The sequence below is a fragment of the Gavialis gangeticus genome, unplaced genomic scaffold (assembly GCF_001723915.1).
Source record: "Gavialis gangeticus isolate Ggan-Ray unplaced genomic scaffold, GavGan_comp1, whole genome shotgun sequence".
NCBI lineage: Eukaryota > Metazoa > Chordata > Crocodylia > Gavialidae > Gavialis > Gavialis gangeticus.
Window position 1 is genome coordinate 4118668 of NW_017728991.1, and position 20282 is coordinate 4138949.

Here is a 20282-nt window from a genome sequence, read left to right on the forward strand (position 1 = left end):
TTTTTTTGCAAAAATCTTGTTGGTCTAATAAAAGAGATCATCAAAACTGTGAGTCCTGATTGATTTTACTATAAATGAATTGATTACTGCAAAATATTTTGGCCACCAAAAATTAGAACTTTCTAAACTTTCTATCACTCTATATATCAACTGAAAAATGATCTTTTTTGTGAGATCTTTTATTGGACCACCTGTTGCAGCTGAGAGACCTGCTGCACACCTTTTGGGCACGTGCCCAAAAGCTTGTCCAACAGCTCTCCTAAATATACAGCTGGCTCAGTGAAAGATAGCACAAAAAAAAGCCTTGCCTCTTGACATTTCCTCGACTATTCTGGCTACAACAGCACTCCAAACTTACTATACCAATTAAAAATCTGTTTAAAAAGAATTTTAAAAATTCAAATGCACAATTCAAATTGAAGGGGTATTCTCATTATTTATTGGAAAGAATTGCATGGAACTTTCTAGGCCTCACATAAAATATGGGTAGCCAATTCCCAATTAATTGGGAAGTCAGCTTCTAAATCAAACAGGCAGCACTGACTATTTGGACTGCAGGGCGGACGTCATACTGGATGACTATGTTCAATGTTTGTCTACACTGCAGTCGCATACTGTTAGAATTAATTCTGTGGTAATACTTGTGAATGAGCTTGATGTCTTAGGGATGCTTTCAGGAAAATTTGATGGCAGTAACTTTAATTGCAGTGAACAGCTAGATCTGAGACTCCAATGAGCGTCTACTTAAAGTCACTGAAGTCTTCTGATAAGGTATTTCAGTCGAAGCTTGCTTGACAGCTTTCCTGGGGTCGTCTAGTTCTTCAAAATGGCTAATCAGGGCAACAGCACTAAATGATTTCTCCTTGACTCCCAGGGTTGATGAACCTGTTTCCTTCTCCAGCGTTTTCTCAATTCTGTTCCATTCTTGTTCCTTCCTGTCCAGTTGCTTTGCGCTGCAATACGGAGCATAAACCTCCGTGGTTTCTTCAAACTGTATGCAGTCTACTCGGTAGTATTTGTTCTTCACCTGTAAGACATCATTGAACCTATGGCCCCAGAGAATTTCTCGAGGGATGTAGGAGCTCCTCGACTGGTGTGACGTCCCAGTGGAATCTCCAGTGTAGACGAACGTAACCAGGATTTCGAAGCTGTCCCTGGCCAAAGCCTTCCGATCCAAACCATACAAAGGACTCTCACGGTCGACCTCATGCACAATGGTCACTGGTGTAATGAGTATAATCTGGTCATTTAATAACTTCAAGTCCTTGTATTCCATCGACATTCGCCCGTCGTTATCTTCCTTGTAGCGCAGAAGCTGGGCTCTCACTGTGCCTTCGACCATGTGGTTTGGCCGGAAATCACCTATCCGCCACATGAGGCAAAGCTTGTCATCTCTTAAGCCTACAACAGCGTAGTAGCTGAAACGGATGGTCTGAGCTCTTTTTCGAGCTGTCGCCATTTTAGCCAAAGCAGCTCCAATTATGAAAGTGTCAATAATACAGCTTAATACTGACTGTAGGATCACCATGAGGATGGCTACAGAGCACTCTTCAGTGACACAGTGGAAGCCATAACCTATGGTAGTTTGGGTTTCGAGAGAGAATAAAAATGCTCCTGTGAAGCTGTGGACATTAGCAACGCAAGGGTTGATGTCTGCATTACGCAATAAATCTCCGTGATGGAGGGCTATCAGCCAAAAGACCAAGCCAAAAAACAGCCATGAAAGGATGTAGGACAAAGAGAAGATCACGAACATATGGCGCCACTTTATGTCCACTAACGTGGTGAAAATGTCGACCATGTAGCTCTCCCATTCCCCAAAGATGTGTTTGAAATACACGTTGCAGCTCCCATCCTTGTGGAGAAATCGTTTCTGCATTCTTTTCATCCCTGCTCCAGTGCTTTCTTTGTAAGCATTTTGGCAATTGAGCTTATTTCCTTGGGGGCTGACAAGCCTATTGTGACCGCTGCTGTGCTCAGTCATCCTCATGTTGGCTCTGCCAGCACCAGCTTGAAAGAGTCATTAATGGTTCAGTAGCTAATCGTTTTCTCACCTCATTTGAAATCTATAAAATAAAATAAAAACAGAGAGAGATTTGGGGATTTATTTGTTTTGTATGCTGGCTATTCCACAACACCTAAACTGTGCTTATTAACTTGGAGGCTGTCAACTGTTCCTATTAATGGTTACAAATATTGAGTAGCGATGATGTATTTCATCTCCAAAGGCATCCCTAACTTAAAGCTATAATGGCAAAGAAAAGGCTGCTAGCAATCTTCTGACCTATTTTAAGATTTTTTTTATCCAGTCTAAAGAGGCAATGGAGACCACTTTGTCAAAAAGATAACAAGAAATACATGTAGAAGAGCAAAGATGAAAGCAAATAGCATTTCATCATGAGGGGCTACCATGAAGTATAACTGGAAAGACAAGTATCCACAGAAGGGACAAATGGACAGGACTTGGAATAAATGAATGGTTCCTTTCAGTTATTAACCATTCTGTGCTTCCAATGGAATTAATCATTTCTCTGTTTGTTTTCCAAAAGTAGAAAAGTAATTAAATTAGTGCTCATGAAAGGTGCCTGCTTCAGAGGTTTAGAGTAGCAAGTCTTCCAGACCTTGCGTAGCTTGATCTCCTTAATCCTTTCAGTCCTTAATCTTGAAACTGAGACTAACTGAAGGGCTCCCACTAAAGATTAGTTGTAACGATGCCATTTTTTTGTGTGCATCTGGGGGTGGGGGTATGTGTACCTGGAGAACTAGACCGAGAGTCCTAATCTCTGAAATATTGGCAGCTTAGAAGAAGTTGAAATTCCTGTTCATTCTGCTGCTTTGCTTTCATCTAACAATTCATCTTGTCTCTTGGAGAACAAAGCAACATGCACACGTCATAGAGGATGCAAGTTGAGACATGGCATGACAATAGCCTACTCTGTTGGCCAAAAATATAAAACTACAGGAAAAAGGCTCATCACAAGGGTTCCTCTAAACATTTCTCTAAATGTTAAACCTTGTTTCCAACCATTGGCACCTAAATGAGGATGCCCAATCCTAGATTAGAGTCCTTAGGACAACACTTTGACACACACATACAGGATTGAAATGATAAAGTAGATATGCCTAAAGGTATTTAGGCACCCAACTTATTGAAAGAAGAGTTTGGAACCTAAACTGGACTTGGGTATTCCTCTAATATCTGGGCCTAAGTGTCAAGTGAAGCAGTCTCTTAAAGAATGATGTAGGCCCCCAGATTCAAAATTCAGCTCTGTGGGCTAAACTTTGCTCTCAGCTGTGCCACTGTAAATGCAAAGAAACTCAAGAGAAGTCAGTAGACTGGCATTTATGCTGGTGTGCCTGGAAAAGAAATGTCAGACTTGGAAGCATCTATTCTCAGTGTGCATCCAACAAACATGGAAAAGTAGCAGGCATATCTGCACACACGCACATCACACGCGTGCACACTTCTACCTTCATTTTTGCTCACAAAGCAACTTATGCCAGGAGTGCCTTGGTTTTCTTTTACAACTTTGCAAAAATTTTCTAGCAGTCTTGCTATAAGGTCTCATCTCCTTTTCTTCCTAGGAGATCATGTCATGTACAGGCAGCCAGTTGGTCTGTTTCATCTCTCTCATCACAGTAAATTGAGCCCAGCTCCATTTACATCATTGGTATTCCACCGCTGTTAAAATTAGATAAAGTTAGAGGAAAACTAGGACTGTAATATGGTCATACTGCAACACAAAATAGCGGTGACACTGAAGAAGCGATTAACCAATGCCTTGCATCTACATAGATGATTTCCCCCCTGCTGCCTCTACCCCCTGACCACACATGCACAGCCAGCGCATACATCCCTCCCTACATATGAGTTTAAAATGTTGACAAAACAGAACTATAATATTTTGCTGGGATGGTTGAAATTTGTCATTTGAAACTTTTTCACAATTTCTACTGAGATGGTCTGCTCTCCTCAAAAAAAATATTTTGACTGGACAGATGAAACACATTTTTCTTCCATTTTTAGCTGAAAATTTGAAGTTGTGTGTGTGACACTGAAAAGCCAACATTTTCCAGGGAAGGTAAAAACAGTTTTCTGGCCAATTTAGTGTTTTGCACCAACCCTGTGCCCATTTTGCATGGGTGCATACAAGAGCACAAGATGCAGAGCAGTGGAGAATCAGAATAATACATCTTGGATGAACTAGATTAACAGGCTAAGAGTTCGTCTTCCATCCAAGGAACAATGACAGGCATGCATAGATGCTATTCCAAAAACACTTTGAAGCCAAACATTGCTTCCATTTCTTTCTTTTTTCTTTTTTTTTCAAGTTCAATAGTGAATGTGACATATGGTGTCGTATCCTCACAATGTGGCCTTCGTTTAAAAAAAAACACAACATTAATGTTTCCAAAAATATTTCTTGGAATACAGTCTTTGGAAATATTCATAAGATTTGTTTTGCTCATGGCTTTAAAAGTTCACTGTAGTCGCGTCCACTGACGACTCTTGACCTAATCTTATAGAAAGTTGTTTTTGACACCAAGTAAACTTTGGAAACTGTTGTGTTGTTTTAAAAAAAAGCCTCGTAATGTGAGGTGTGAAAAGGAGGGCAAACTGTAACCAAAAGCCAATATAGAAAATAAATAAAAAACACAATGCGGATTACAATTTTTTTTTCCTTCATATTGACTGGTTTTAAAACAGTTCCTTAAAAATACCCACAAATACCGTGAGACTCTAAAAGCAACAAAACAGTTCATAAATCAAGGGCTACTGGGTTGATTCTGCTCTCTACTTTTGCCAACAGAAAGTCATCATATTTTTAAAATGTCATTTCATTGGCACCCTCTCTCATTTCTATTGGTGCTGGCAAAACTTTTCTTCTGAAGCACACTACAGTTGGCAGAAAGCTGTGGGTTGGGGGCAGCTTTGAATCTGTCGCAACAAGCAGTGTTGGAACATGGGCTTGCATAAAGGATCTCTGTTGGGGTTCCTGGGTACAGCTGTATTACTACTACTATTACTGATACTACTACTACTATGGGCATACTCATGGATATTTGCATGTGACTATCTTCAGCATTAAAACAAGGATATGCAACAGGACCATGAAGTACAATTTTCCCGGCTAGCTGAGTGACTTCAGAGCCCTCATGGCCTTGAAAGTCTTAAGAATTTCTGAAAAGTTTTCCCAACTATTTTGGATATGTGATTAAAAAAAACCTGACAAATTGTTTTAGCATGAGCATCGATGATTAATAATGTTATTATAATTATTGATGCAATGGCTCATTTATACTGACAAGCCTTAGCATCCTTTCTCAACATAAAAGAACTTCCTCCAATGAGCCTCAGTGAGCAGCCAGTAATATAAACCCTTTTTAATTGGTGAAGATACTGTGCTACAGAGAAGTTGCATGACTTTCCAAGAATGAATCACTGGTAGAGCAAAGATCTGAACTCAAACACCCTTTGCTAAATCTATTGACGTACACTGCCGTCTACAGAACAGGCTCAGGACGATCATTATTACAAGCTGCTAATGTGGAGACTTCCAAAACCTCCCAAAGGAATGACTTGCAATGGGACTTTGTGTTCCTAACATTTTTAGGCACTTTGTCAAAGACGTTTTACAAAAAAAACAAGTTTTAAATCCTTTACCCCCTTTCTGAAAATCCTTCTGCGACCCAACGAATGACGCCAACGATTTTGCGAACCAATGAAATGATAGGGGGAAAAAATCTGTGACATTCTACGTACACCGAAGCTCATTGATCAGTTCCTGTGAATGATTCTCAGATGTTGCCAAGGAAGTTTTTCCTTCCCCTTGCTAACAGCAATGTTTGGATGAGAACTTCCATTTTTTTATTCTCTTCTTTGTTCTTGGACATGCTTGTTCGTGATTCCTCTTGCCCCACCTCCTCCAGATATCATACATTTTGCTCGGTTCCTCAGAGGAGGAAGTGTGTTGAAACTTCCCCAACTCTTGCGGAGCATTCTCAGAAATATATTTCCCTAAAATGTTTGCTGTTAAAAATAGAGGGGTAAGACCAAGCATGCTGGGAGGATGCTTAGCTATGAATGGATTTCATAAGGCTGGAAGATTCCACCATGGCAAAGGCCTGGTGCTTCTTCTAAATCTTCTACATGTATTACACATCTCACAGATCTGAAGTCTCTTAGCCTCACTATTCTGGGTCTGGCATGCATACAAAATGACAGAAGACCCTGATTCAGGCATCTAGGTGTCCAAAGACCCACCTCATGTCGATGCCTTTACAAACATTGCCCCTTAAAGAGAAGAGAGAGACACCAGATGGAAGAAGAGATGCACATGAAGTGCCTTTCCCCTGGGCACACACCAAAACCCGATGACCCCCAGTTGGGAGCTTTAGCAAAACGGAATCGGGGCAAGAGCCAGACTTTCTAGTGTATTTTATTTGCACTTTTCTTTTTTGGGGGTGGAACCAGAATGAGCAGATGTGAGAAAAGGGCATGAACTCTGATTTGGCTTTTGCTGACTTGCTCAGAGCAGCAACAATAGCTTAGGAGCTCTAAATATCCAGTTTAGCACTTTACTCCCAATAAACATGGCTTTCAACTAAGCCACAACATTTTATTGCCTCTGACAGCATTCCATTGAGTCAAGTCTTTATATAGCACCTTCACCTCATGTACTCCATTAGTTGTCGTTACACCCATCATGATGACATTTCCCCATTATGTAAATAGGGGTGAATTTTTGTTCAGCGTTACTTCAGTCAACAGTCTGTTTGTAAAATATTAAGCAAAACAATGTGAAAACCTCTGTTCCAAAATAATTCTGGGCTGCGAATCTGATTAAATCAAGAAGAAAGCAAATGGAAACCTGCAAATGGAAAGGAGCACTCTCCCTTTCACCCCAGATGCATCCAGTGAGTTTTACTCTTAGCATGGGGGTAGGAAATCACATCCCACGTTCCTGCCTCACATGCGAGAGGATCTGAACGATTTCCAGTTTTAGTCTTTATTGTGTAACTGTGGAAGATGTTCAGTTCAGAGACTGAGAAATAGGAAGAGCTGCAGCACTTAGGGCTCCTTTGAAATTGGGTCATACCCTCATTTCTCTTTCATAAAAATGTTGTAGGATTAAGACTCTAAAAGGGAGGCATCTTCTTTTTCTCTGCCTTATGACAATGAGGGCCCTTGCTCAATTCTCCCAGCCCCAGAATGTACTAAGATGACTTGTTCGAAGTCTGAAAGCTTTTCCCCCTTTGCTCTTGAAGGACATTACTTCACTACTTCTTCTCTTCACTCTTTCGGGACTGCTAAAGCAGCCTTCTGCTGGTCCAGGTTTACTCCTGTCTTCCAGAGACCATGCCTGATGGCCCTCCTGATGGCTCATGATGGAAAAAGCTCTCTATTAAAGCTGCTAGCCCCACAACCTCCTTCCCAAGAGGGAACTGCTCTCGCATCTGAAATTATCCACTCTGGCTCAAGTCCCAGCACCTGACAGAGCCCAATTAGTGAACTGCCCAATTAGCATGCAATTAATTCCAAGTATGTCCACAACTCTCATTAACTTGGAAGGAACTGCATGTGGGATTAAGTGCTTGGCTGGATCATGACAAAAAAAACCCAAACCCAACACATCAGACAGACCCTGTGTTCTGGAGCAGAGTGTGTCTTAATATTGACTTAAATGGGAGTAGTATCTGGACCATAATACTTCAATTTAGCCAGAGAAACTGAAATCCATTGTAGCTCCTTTGAAGTAAATGGAATGAGGTTTTTTTTTTTTCCAAATTTCTCCAGTTTCTGTTTAATATAAATTGTTTCGTTGTTTTGATCTCCTCCGCCTGGAAGACTGAGCTGGAGTCTCGCTGAGGATGGTAAGGCTGCCACATACCAAGTGGCAAGAGGCCTGTGCCAAGCAAATGTGCTGCACCTCAGTTCTACAATTATCCCATTATGAGCAATGCCTTTTTCCTACATCCTTTTACATATTTCAGGTCTGTTCTTTCAAGAACAACTCTTAAGAATAAAAAAAAAAAAACAGTCCAAATAAAGGCATAAAAAACATGTTTTGAATAGGCTGGACTGTGAGTTGGGCAGCATAAAAATAAAAAGCTATTTCTTGGACTACACATTCAAAACCTCAATACAAAGAGGAGACTGAAAATATCAATATAAAGTGTTTATTAAACATTTGAAAAGACAGACATAAATAGCACGCAGCACCAGACGGATGCACAGACTTTATAGTCATGCAATGGTGCTGTAATCTGCACTGGAACATCTCACAGCAACAAATATATTGACATTTAATTCGTCTAAGTGAAACCAGATCTCAAAAAAAAAAAAAAGAAAGAAAGAAAGAAAAGAAGATGGTATTTGGCCACTGAAGGTTGAGAAAAGAGGCCCTGAAAATCGATTTTACTTGTTGACTGACTATGTTAGGTGATCGGGGTCATAGAAGACAAGAGAAAGAAATAACCCAGAGCTTTGCTTAAAGTTTATACCAGCAGAAATTTGAACATTGTGTTTTACACAGCCCATGTACTAATCAGTGTAGACATCTAAAAACCATGAGAAATCAAAGCACTTTCAGCTCAGAACTGGTGAGTCTGGGGCTCTCTACCATTCGTCTTCCCACAGGTAATTTGGAGTGAAGAGAGCAGAAAACACAGTTATTTAAGGGAGTTTCCCTTCTGCTTTTTAACCCGGTCAGGGGAACACATATGAGAAGAAAAAGAGCAAGCTCAGTAGTTTCTGTGCCATAGCAGTCAGGTGCAGCACTCTTTCAAAGTTCGGGCGTTGCAGTGCAAATACCAGAACATCATTTGAACATCTAGATAATCAGGCCCAAGGGAAAGTGCCACAAGGCAGGACCATTGTCTCCTTAAGACTTCAAGAGTTTGTATCTCACCCATGCGTCACACCTGGAGGGCTGCTGAGCATAGGTGTGGGGCAACAGCAGCCACTAATAATTAAATTTAATCAGGTAATTTACACTTATAATTAATAACCAGTTATATGCAAATGATTACAATGAAATATAAGTGTTGATGTTGCAAAGAATGTCCTCCTCCTCTCCCGCCCTAGTGTACTGATCACATACTAAGCCCAGTGAAGGTTACTTTGAACAGCTAAATGCATTTGCAAGCTTAGATTTCTCCACTCAGAGGGCCTCATGGATCACATTCAGCCGACAGAGGTGCACAAAAATCCTTCCCAAACTTTTAGGAACGTTTCCATCAGATCTTGTTGGCAGAGAACAACAGAACAGTTTGTTGCAGCTCTAAAAAGGACATGATGTAATATAATATATTCAACAATAGGTAAATGGCAGGTCATGAATCAGATTAGATAATGCTGGCCACTTTCAGTGAATGGAGCCAACACCCTCAATTCTGTTGTTTGCAGTGTTTTCATTTTGCTATACGTCCTCTTCAAAAACAACGGGTTACTAACAGCGACTGGATAGGAGAGCTTTGTTCTGCAACATCACTTAACATTCTTCAGTATCAAAGCCCATTTCATCTCATACTGATTTACTGGATTATAGTCACAGCTCTATTTTCTGAAGCACAGAATATGCCCTGCTTTGTAACTTGTATAGCTCTTAGTATGGTACTGGCGTGTATCAGATATTCGAATGATAATGCAGGAGGATGGTGATACGAAACGTCAAGGTTACTGCTACTGTCTTTTCACTTGTGCCTTAACTCTAGCTTGCTGTTAGAGTAGGAAAGATGGGGAAATGTTTCATAGCACTTTTCCTGGTATGGAGTTGGTGCCTGCAGCTCTGTGTGTTTAAGTGGAAAGCATGATCCCTACCTACTCCACTACAGCCTGCAGATAGCACATGGTAGGGTTTGGTTTTATTTAATTGGGTTCTGTGTGGTGTGAGAAGGGCTGGAGTGAATGCTTTTGAGAGCACTTCTGAACAAATTGCTGCCTGGAGGTTCATGAGAGTGCACTCTGTATCCTAGGAAATTTCTTTCAGTCCTATGTTCTTATATGTGTATAGAAACAGTCTGATAGACCCTGGATAGTGGCTCCCTGCTGCAGCCAAAAGGGATAATGGTATGAAAATGGTAATATGATTTATCACATTATGGATAATGTGATGAATTGCAGGAAGAATGACACATCTGTGTTTCATGCCAACCTCCTTGCTTCTAAACAGAAGCACAGCTTCCAACTCACCTGATGCAGCCAAGCTTCAGATGGGCGCCACATTATCAAACCAACAACAATGGCATCTAAGTTACACGAGACTACATCGCTGTAGCAATGACGGGCGGGCACGAACACAGCATCGGCGGGCACAAACCCTAACACTGACAATGCTGCATTGTAGCTGGTTGCTACTGTGCAGTAGCGTAGGGAAAAATGTGCAACGTCAGTATTGCACAGTAGCACCAGTTACTGTGCAGTCCGGTGCACATGTAGACGTGCCCAGTGTGAGCTTTGGAAAGAACAACTGCCAAGGTGTTATGAGAATTCACTAAAAGATGGCTACTGTAATACCAGTAACAGCAGCAAGAAAATAGGCTCCAAATTTATTCCAGTTGTAAACCATATGCTTTTCCCTTGCAAAAGATTATGGGCCAGGCCAGAGATCCCACCTCTAAAAACCTCTATTTTCATTTACCCAGTCCAAATGTCTGTGTGCCCATGGCAAATGGAGAACAATCCTGAAGTCTCCCAAGCCCAATAGGTAAAATCAAATTAAAAATCTATGATAAGATTATAACCTGAACCCTGAGGATCCCAGAGTAATATGAGCCAGGTCCTCAGAAGCAATAAGCATAGTTCAGTTATAGTCAATGGTCCATGATTTGCACGAGCTGAAAGTCTTATCCTTGATGACTTGCACACAGATGGATAATCTTGCCATTTAGAGTCTAAAGGGTTGCAGCCTTTCCAAAAAGTAAAGCCAGTAACATTTCATTAACATGGAGGGATAAATAGTGGACATGGGGTGACCCTATACCAGTAGTTCATGGATTTATTTCTCCTGTTACAACTGCCTCCCTCTATGGTTGTCCTTACCTCTCACTGGGTCGTTTGACATCTCCATCTGGATGTCTCAGTGCTGGTGTTCTCCCTGGAGAGTAACACAATGGAGATAATCAACTCGGTTTCTCTCTCTGTCTTGGTGTAGGGGTTGAGAGGTTGGAGCACAAACTGACAAAACTTCCCATCACTACCCATTCTTCCTAACTCCCTACCGGTAAAAATCTCTCTCAAGCTGTTGCCATATTTGATCATTTTGCATTACAAATTGCCATAAAGAACCTCTCGTCTAGTGCAGCGCATCTCACATGTGAGCTGTTGTCAGTGGGCAGGCTTACTCTGAATTTTGCAATATTTTCCTTCTTGATGCACAAATACTGAAGTCAAACACCTTCCAGCTTTCATGTTTAAATATAAATCCTGCTCTCATTGTTTCCTGTCCTGCATGCTCCATCGCCATAATATTTTCCACATGAAATGAGGTCAGTAGTGTTGTGTCTATCTGCACAGCCAGGCGGATTTACAGGTGATGTGCTGGTGCTATGCTGGTAACATTTCTTGGATGCTTGACAGAGTGGTAACTTAAACATCTCATTTGTTTCTCCAATGTGCCGTCTGTTAGGTTTTCGGAAGATAATCTACTTTGCAAGCCTGAGAAATATACCCTGCCTGACACCACCTTGAGTAATTAACTCAAGGCATAGCCCACACTACAGAAATAAGGGCACTTAAGGATGGCTGTGGACACATCCTGTAATAACATGACTTAATTTTTGCCTGTGGATTTATAAAAAAAAAAAAAAAAACCCAAAACAAGCCAGATATATAATAACCATGTTAGAAACATAGTTTTTTGTCTGCTTCTCTCCCAGGATTCACTTATGATTCTCTAAACTTGGGTGGGGACAGAGATAGGAAGCAAGAAGAAAACGACATGTTTTGCAACAGCTATGTTCCAGAAGCAATTATGAAACCAGACACAATACAGATATATTTATTTATTTAGATGCCCATCAAAGGCACTTGGCAACCTAACATCATTCATTATGCAATTAATGCAATTACATTAAATCTAGGCAGCCTTAAAATAACCAGTTCCTTAAGAATTCAGCTAACCCGCTAGCTACCTTACTCCCTTCATTACTTAGGACCATGCATGCCACTTATTGCATTTGAAACCTTGTAGTAGGTCCGGAAAGACACCAAATTCACGTTACTTCAGATGAAGGAAGGAAGTGGGTTTCAACATGCAGAAGCCCTCACTGCTGTCTCCTCTTTTCGAAAGCGAGGGGTCTAATTTGGATACCTCTGCTATTGACCTCAGCTATAACAGTGTAGCAGAGAGAGAGGAGCAATTAGGTAGGCTGGTCATAGGGGTCATGACCATCTCCTTCAAGTCCACCCAGAGGCAAAGTTTCAGGCATGCAGAAGCACAGAGAAGTAGGGCTGGAAGGGACTTTCAGAGACCATCTAGAGTCCAACCTCCTCAAGCAGGAGGTTGGTTAGAGTCTAAACCGTGCTATACAAACCCATCGTCTAACCTCTTAGCACAACGACACCGTCAACCCTGACAAAGCCACGAGACATAACACCCAAATCTGCCACCAATAGGATGGGGGAAATTTGGGGCTGAAAGCGCCTCATGTAGTATCCAAGCTATCTAGCCCTTGCTTGGAAGGTTTTTACTTAGCGACATGATCAAATGAGCAAGTCAGTCGATGAGGATGTGTATGCAGAACCTGTTCAAACAGTCGGGCTTTTGTCACTTCATCCCTTGAAGGTAAACACGACAGGGTTAGTGCGTAGATCTTATCAAACCGATGTCAACTAAAATACATCAAATAAAAATCTGTTACATTAGAAATGTCAACACTCATGAGACAATCAGTATAAACAGCAGTAGAGTTGTTTTTATTGCCAAAACAACTCTGGAGGCGTATTCTGGGATACAACTACTCTTAGCTTCCTCATAGATACAACTGCTCTATAAACAATAAACTAGCATTATCCAGTCTATTGCAGAATAACTCTCCAGGGCACTGTTACCAGTGACTACAAGGCACTTTTGCAATGTAACTCTGCCTTCCAAAGTATTTCAGGTTCCAATGGTCTTTCAATTCATTTTTGAATATAGCCAGAAACTATTCCCAAGATTTCAGCTGAGTGAACAGTGGGCAAAACCAACATCACTGAAAGTTGTAGCTAACCAGTGATGCACCCACAATTTTTATTCTTTCCCTCTCTGTGTTTTAGGTCCTGGCTCTGTTTTTAGCTAGTTTTCACCTTCACTGATGGCATGCCTTGAAAGAGTTTTATTCAAACTTCCTTTGTTGAACGCATCCCCAAAGCCAAAGAAAATTCCTGAGTGTGACCTATTTTTGGTATAAACCCTTAACCAAGCTAAGGGCATTAGAAAGGTTTCTGAAGCATTTAGCAAATCTGTCACTACTGCTGCAAGGCCAAACAAGGCTGAGAAGTCAGAGTGGTGGCGGGTTTCCTTAGGGGTGTTCTGCAGATCTCAGAGGCCCATTTTGCATGTAGTCAATAGCAAAAAGGGTTTTAAGGTCTTAAGAAGAACCTGAGACAGACAAAAATGGGTGTTTTCTCACAGAAGCAGCCAGCTTAGAAAGACGGTGTTTGCAGATTTCTCAGCCCAGGGGACAACTGTCCTACTGTCTATAGTCACTGCTCGCTGCAGGAAGGACCATTTCAAGGGAAACTGGAAAGCAAACTGGAAGGGAGCCAGAAATACCATAAGAAGGGACAAACAATCTGGGAACAATGACGTTGCAAAGCATCCTCAGGAAAGAAGAAAGGATGAATCTTCAGTCTGCATGAATGTGAGATGAATGAAGTTACCTTGGAACGAACTGCCCACACGAGCATTGTTTGAGAAACTTGACAGCTGTATGGTAATAAGCGGAGGAACTCGGTGTGTAAAAGTAGAAGTGAGAATAAACAGAATTAAGCAACATAGTGACGCGTGTAGATACTTATTACATTAAGCCGTTTACTTGGTCTTGTGGGTGTTTTTCAAATCAGGCCTGCAGATCTCTTTGTTCTCCAGTGAAAACTCAGCTCTGAGGTCATTCTCCTCCTCACACGCCCTAGGCTGTTTATGAACCTCCTCCCAGAACTCAATGACCATTTCCCACTAAGGAAGACAGAAACAGGTTGGGTTATTGTCTGGGTCAATTGTTCCTCCTTGACAGCATATTGATCCGAAGGAGAGGAGCACTGGCTTCTAGTCTGAAACTTCATTGTTGTGGAAGCCTTGTATCAACAGTAAGCAAAATGCATACCGCAGACACATGACGAAAGAGAATTTGCTTTATAGACTGGCCAAAAAATGAAAAGGGAGGGGGCAGGATCTAATGTTCTTCTTCAAATACTTATGTCATTAGATGCATGGGTTCACACGCCTTCAGAGCAAGCTCAGCCTTTCATGCTTCTAGTATAAACAAAACTTAGCTCCTAACTTTTCCACAAGGCCCTGAGACCTCACGGTATCGTGCAGAGTCTTTCCTTGTGCTTTTAGACTATATTCCCCCCTATGACACTGTTGTCCATCATGACTTGTATCCCAGAAGAGGCCACATTTCATTACTTTGTGGTCCTGCTGTTGTCATTGTGGTATTAGCTGCTGGGCCTATCTATGAGTTCAGATCTGGATGCTGTTCTGGATGCAACCTGCCCCCAAATTTGGGTGGTTTCCAGTGCTCTAGCATGAGCTTAAAGCTGATAACACTGCAATAGTGAAGGGGCTGCAGAAGGATTCCTGTACCAGGGAACTGTGGCACAGGGGAAGGCAGATCTGCTAAGCACTTCAGTACTGTGGTGGAAGCTTAGCTCCAACAAGGTTAAGGTCACAGCTTCCCTTGACACCAAAGGAGGAAGCATTTCACTCTTTGATGTTGGATTGACTGTAAACATTGATATCGAAAAAGGGTACCAAAATGGACCGAGCTCTACAATCCCTTTACAGAGAGGAGAAGGACTCTGTACTGTCTCTGCCTATCTCAGCATAGAGAGGGCAGAATATCACCGCTAGTTGCATGAGCAGGTAATGCTCCAACCTCTTCTCTTCTTGGGGAAATGGAAAAATGACAACCCCATGCCCTGAACTGTATTTTTTTTTTGGGTGTGGGGGGATTTTTCATGTTCCAGATTAAATCTGAATCCATTTGAATCGTTCCAGAACCATATGTGGCCCTACTATGAGCAAGTATTGTCTACCCCAGCCTGGGGCCTCAGATACTTCCAAATCCTTTGGCCGGCATCCTACATGCAGGCCCAGGCCTAAGATCAAGTGTAGTTGCTGCCCTGGTCTGATACCTGAGCTGAAAATGCAATTAAAATGGCACCGTGTAGTGTCTGCTTGTGAACGGGACTCCCTACAAGAATCTCATAGTTGGCTTTCCCCTGGCCAGCTTCCCGTGGGCAGATCTTTATGGTAATGGAAATGGGAGACTCTTCCCTAGTTTGCTCCTGCAGCCATACGAATGAGGGCAACTAAAATTTGGGGGCATCCAAATCCCATGTCCTACATTGGATACTGCATTTTCTTTTATCCCTAGCTTCAGCTTTGGGATCAATCGTGCAAAGTGCTGAACCACCTGGCCCTGATCCAGCAAAGTCCTTGCAGACATGATTAACTTTAAGGAGACAAGTACTCCCTTTGAAGCCACTGGGAACAAGCTTAGCCCATGTGCAAGTCACTCACTGGACTGGGGCCAAAGCACTCAACACAGAATGGGGCCCTTAGTCCTACAGACCATTTTTTGTTCCCAGCACACAGCCTATTTATTTGGGTTTTGGCCAAAGAGGTTGAATTTCACCTGCCAGGAGAATCTTGTTAGCAGCACCCCAAGACATACAATCTCTCTCAGCTTGATTTGAAAAACAAAATGATAAATGATGTTTTGCAGCTTTTCCACTGAACACATTTTGTTTAACTTTCCTTTAAAGACCATCCCAAGCATCAGAGTTTTCAGGAACTGCATCAACCCAATGACACAATGGCAGTAAATCACAAATAATTGCTCTTGCACCCGGATTGTATTTTCTGACCTTTCAAGTTCTTTGACCCATTGTCATACGTGTTGAACCACATTCTCCTGCTTGCTCAAAGGGTTCAGATTTCACCTCGGATTATTACCATGACAACTGCACCTCCACCTGAAACCCAGTCACACCAACATTTTGTCTTTTAACTGGGTTTGCACAGCCTCACATAGGTATAAACAAGAGACAGCCTAAACCTTTCTTCTCCTTTTCTATTTTTTTTTTTGAAGTCTCATAAATTAAAGTCTCAAATTATTTGTGGGGAACGGGGGAGTTCAGTCCATGTTTGCATGAGTCACCACCTCTCTGAGCTCCATTGAGGACTAAAATCAGATGTGACAAAGGAAACACCATCAAATGGCTGTTTTTTCATACCTCAACCTAACCCAAATCAGGATGCACTGGAAATCACAATATGTTTTTGTCCAGGCAGGAATTTCAGACCCATTTTTGCAGACACAAATGGATATGGGTTGCTACTCAAACAAGTGGTTGGAGCCTCTGAATTGAACCTCCAAAATGCATGAGCCATCGCTGTGTTTTTATTAAATGATGTTTAATAGGTATGGTCTAAACAATTCTGGTGTTTTCCCCATATTTGCTTTGATGTGGGCTGTGATCTCATCAGATCTCATGAAGAAAGGAGGTTTAGGTCTGGTCACTATTTGGGTGAGAACCCTCAAAGAAGAAACCATTGCGCTGCAGAACATGATGTCAGTTCTTGGGGCATGTGTAGATGAAATGGGGGCCCTAAACTGAAGTGGTGGGTTTTTTAAAACACCACTTCAATTTAGGGACCTTTAAACCCCCATTTACATACCTGTGCACATATCCGTGCATTTACCTGCCTCTCCAGCTCGGGCAGTCCCTGGGGGCACTGCAGCTGTGGAGGGAAGCACTGGGCCCCCACACAGCTCAGGCAGGCTCCAGAGGGGAAAAAAATAAGATCAGTCTCGCTGCTTTTCTTGAGCAGAACCTGCCTTCCTGGGCTGCTGCCAGGCTGCCTGCATGGGCTTCCTGCACAGCCCATGAGCTGCACAGAGCCCAGTGCTTCGCTCCTCAGCTGTAGGGCAGCAAACTAAAACTTCTCAGAGGGCCACAATATGCAATTCCTTCCTGCTGGCCAACAAGGACAATGAGACTGCTTTTCCATAAGAGGAGAAAAGAGGAGCTGCAGAAAGATCTTTCCAAGCTAAGTGAAGGGGCAAAAAAATGGCAGATGAATTTCAATGTCGACCAATACAAGGTAATGGACCTGGGGAAAAATCACCCCAGCTCTACATGCACAATGACAGGAAGTAGAAGTGGAGGCAAAGAGACTTGGTCCAGCCATCTTTTGATATTTCTAAAGTACATACCACTGTGGTACGTCTTGCAGCTGACAGCATACGGTGGAGCTAGTCCCACCGACATCAGTGCGACTCCCCGTTGTCGTATCGCTTTGCAGGTCCAGTATCCGTTGGAAGGTCAGAGCCAAAGTGACAGTGGCAGGCTGTCTCCTTATCTGCCCACACTTCAGAAGCCTTTGTCAGTATTAGAAAATGAGTCAACAAGCTCAAGGCTTGTTTTACACCGCGTTGAAATCCATGCAACTCAGCAGTCTCCAGCAGAGTTGCTCCCAATTTATATCAGTGGTGCTCAGAGCCTATAAGGCCCATCAAGAAGAAGCCTAAAGAAAGAGCTGCAAGGCCAAGGTTTTAACACTCTGCAGACCACAGAGGTTAAAGACCATGCCTCTCCCCACCGCCAAAACCCCTTTCCATTACTGCCTTCTCTCCCCGTGACTAGCCAGCAGGATCACTTCCACTCACCTCTCCCATTGGCAATTTGAAGCTTTCCCCTTCTCCTCTCCTTTGGCAAAAGTGCTTTCCTCTCTAATCTTCCCCTAACAGAAAAGCTCTCCATGACACTCTGAAGAGCTCTATCTACAAAATAAACTCCTTCACCCTGGTAAAAGCTTGTTGTGTCACTCGGTGTCACCTCCCCCACCCCAGGGTGGGGAGGAGGGGAAGTACCCAGGAGATAAAATTACCATGGATAGGAAATGTGGGACTTTCTCTTTCCTGTAATGCTAAATGGGCCACAATTAATGATCATTTGGCCAACCCCTCTCTCTGGTCTGGGACACACATTTGCATAAACCGGTTTGACCCAAATCGGTTAAGTCTGAGATGACATTCGACCAGGTTTATCTCAAACTGTGGTTTCAGCCATTTTCCAGCTGGTTTATGGACACTGAACATCTGCTCTGTTACTGGTTTAAACCATTTTCTGTTCATGTAAACTGGTTTATGTGTAATGTCTGTCCCTAGCCCCCATGACTGCACAAATGGCTTCCCCTCTGCTCCAGACACTCAGGACATCTCTGTGGCCAGTATTGCAATTGCCCCATGGATACGATCCCAGAGGAATATATTAATGACATTTAGTAGCTGGGCCCAAGGAGAAGCAACCAGCATCAAATAAACAGCAATATACTCTCTACATATCCACAGCAAACAGTGGGTCTGCTTGCTCTGCAAATAATAATCTAAGGGCCATTGCTTCAGTCTGTCTCCTGCCTTCTCTGAGGATTGTGGCATGGCTCCTTGCTCCCCCCAGGCACTAGACAGGTTATTTTAAAGAAGCAGATGTTGGCAGAAGCAGTGCCAAGAGTAAACAAGTGGAGAGGAAAGGAAATCCTATCCATCAGCATGGCTTCCATGCTTCCTAGACAGTAAAACTATTAGGAAAGACATCATATGTCACCTTCCAACCCTACAGAATTGCTTGTGATAAACAAAGCTCTCTATTGTCTTGGGGGGAAATATTCTCTCATTCTCCCTTCTGCCTCGTATCAACACCAAATTGTCAGGCTTAATGCCAGGAGACAGCACAGAGGGGAAGGGGAAGGTGCACTGTCCCTTAGCAGGCTCCCTAAATTACTCGTACATAGTCGCACACACTCGCAACCTCCAGCAGAAATGCGCCGGTTCCTGTACTTCCGTTGCTAGACTCCCATTTCTACTCCCAGAGAAGCTCTGATGAATCCATTGCTTAGATTGGTCTTTCCAGCCAAATTTTGGGGGACAAAATCCTCTGACTCATGGTCATTTCAGCCCATGTTGCTTCCAGCTTATTGCCTTCAGTTTCTTCCTGTGTTTTGGCTGGTCTGTCCTCCTGACTCAAGAATTAATGTGGTTGATTATGATGCACCTTAGCTTTGTCCCTGCTTTGGTAATGACAAGCTGGAAAATCAGAAATTCACGGACAAAACCGGAGAAGTATGGGAACTGCCAAACTGGATCAGATCCTAGGGCTAGCTAGTAGGTCCTGTCTCTGCCAGTGACCAATACCAGATGTTCCAGAAAGTATTGACAAAACCCCACAGGATATATATTTGCCACAAAGAAGTTCCCATCCTCATCTCTAACAATTACAGACTGGCTTAAACCCTGAAGCAAAAGGGCCCAGACAAATTGCCTTGTACTGCTTGCGCTACAAGGGGGTCTGGTTCTTGAGACTGTCACTGTCTACACATTCATTAATGCACTGTAGTTACTGTGCATTAAGTTTAGGACTTGGTTAACCAAGTACTAAGTCAATGCACAGTAACTCGCACTACTGCGCAGTAGCACCAGCGCACAGGTTTTTAGTGATGCTAACTGCACAGTAGCCTAATATTACTGCACAGTAGAGGATTAGCACGGTTTTTGCCTGGCACTATGCAGTGTTATTAGGCTACTGTGCAGTTAGCATCTCGTGTAGACGTACCCACTGTTAACAACTTCTGTTCTAAACTTTAAATCATATTTTTACAGAAAAGTTTACCCCTCTGAAACAACACAGCCAGGGCTCTGATCTTGCCTTCTTTGTGATGAGCCATCAAAAAAGCTGAGCAGCAGTTACCTTTCACACTGTCATACACGGAGGTGTTAATTAAAAAGGCAGGATGTGGCTCTCCACAGTTTCCATGACATGCTATTAAATATGTAGCCGTGACCTATCACCATACCTCCTCCTTGTTCTTCCTCCACCATACCCCCAAGGAAAGACATAACAGATTATTTATATATCTGTGTATAAACCCTGATCGTAAACTCTTTGACCAGAATGTGCTGTACAAACACTGTCTAGGCAGGGCTGGACCCTCATCTGTTTCAAACCAGTGAATCTTCATTAACTTCATTTTGGACTATATGAAGAGCTGAGCCCCAAAACTTCTCATTAC

The 20282-nt window shown here is 42.5% G+C and overlaps 1 protein-coding gene across 2 annotated transcripts in view; it reads right to left on the reverse strand.

Annotated features, from left to right (window-relative positions):
- Positions 1 to 7: 7 nt before the first annotated feature.
- The window catches only part of KCNJ16 (potassium voltage-gated channel subfamily J member 16), a 43279-nt gene continuing 23004 nt past the window's right edge, over positions 8 to 20282 (reverse strand). The window contains exons 2-3 of one of the 2 annotated variants that reach the window (XM_019516201.1): positions 11045 to 11099; positions 8 to 2066 (exon numbers count right to left, since the gene is read on the reverse strand). In XM_019516201.1, the coding sequence (XP_019371746.1) occupies positions 716 to 1990 (1275 nt within the window). In that variant the 5' untranslated portion in view covers positions 1991 to 2066; positions 11045 to 11099 and the 3' untranslated portion in view covers positions 8 to 715. The remainder of the gene's footprint in view (positions 2067 to 11044; positions 11100 to 20282) is intronic. The other variant, XM_019516194.1, reaches the window with a different exon arrangement.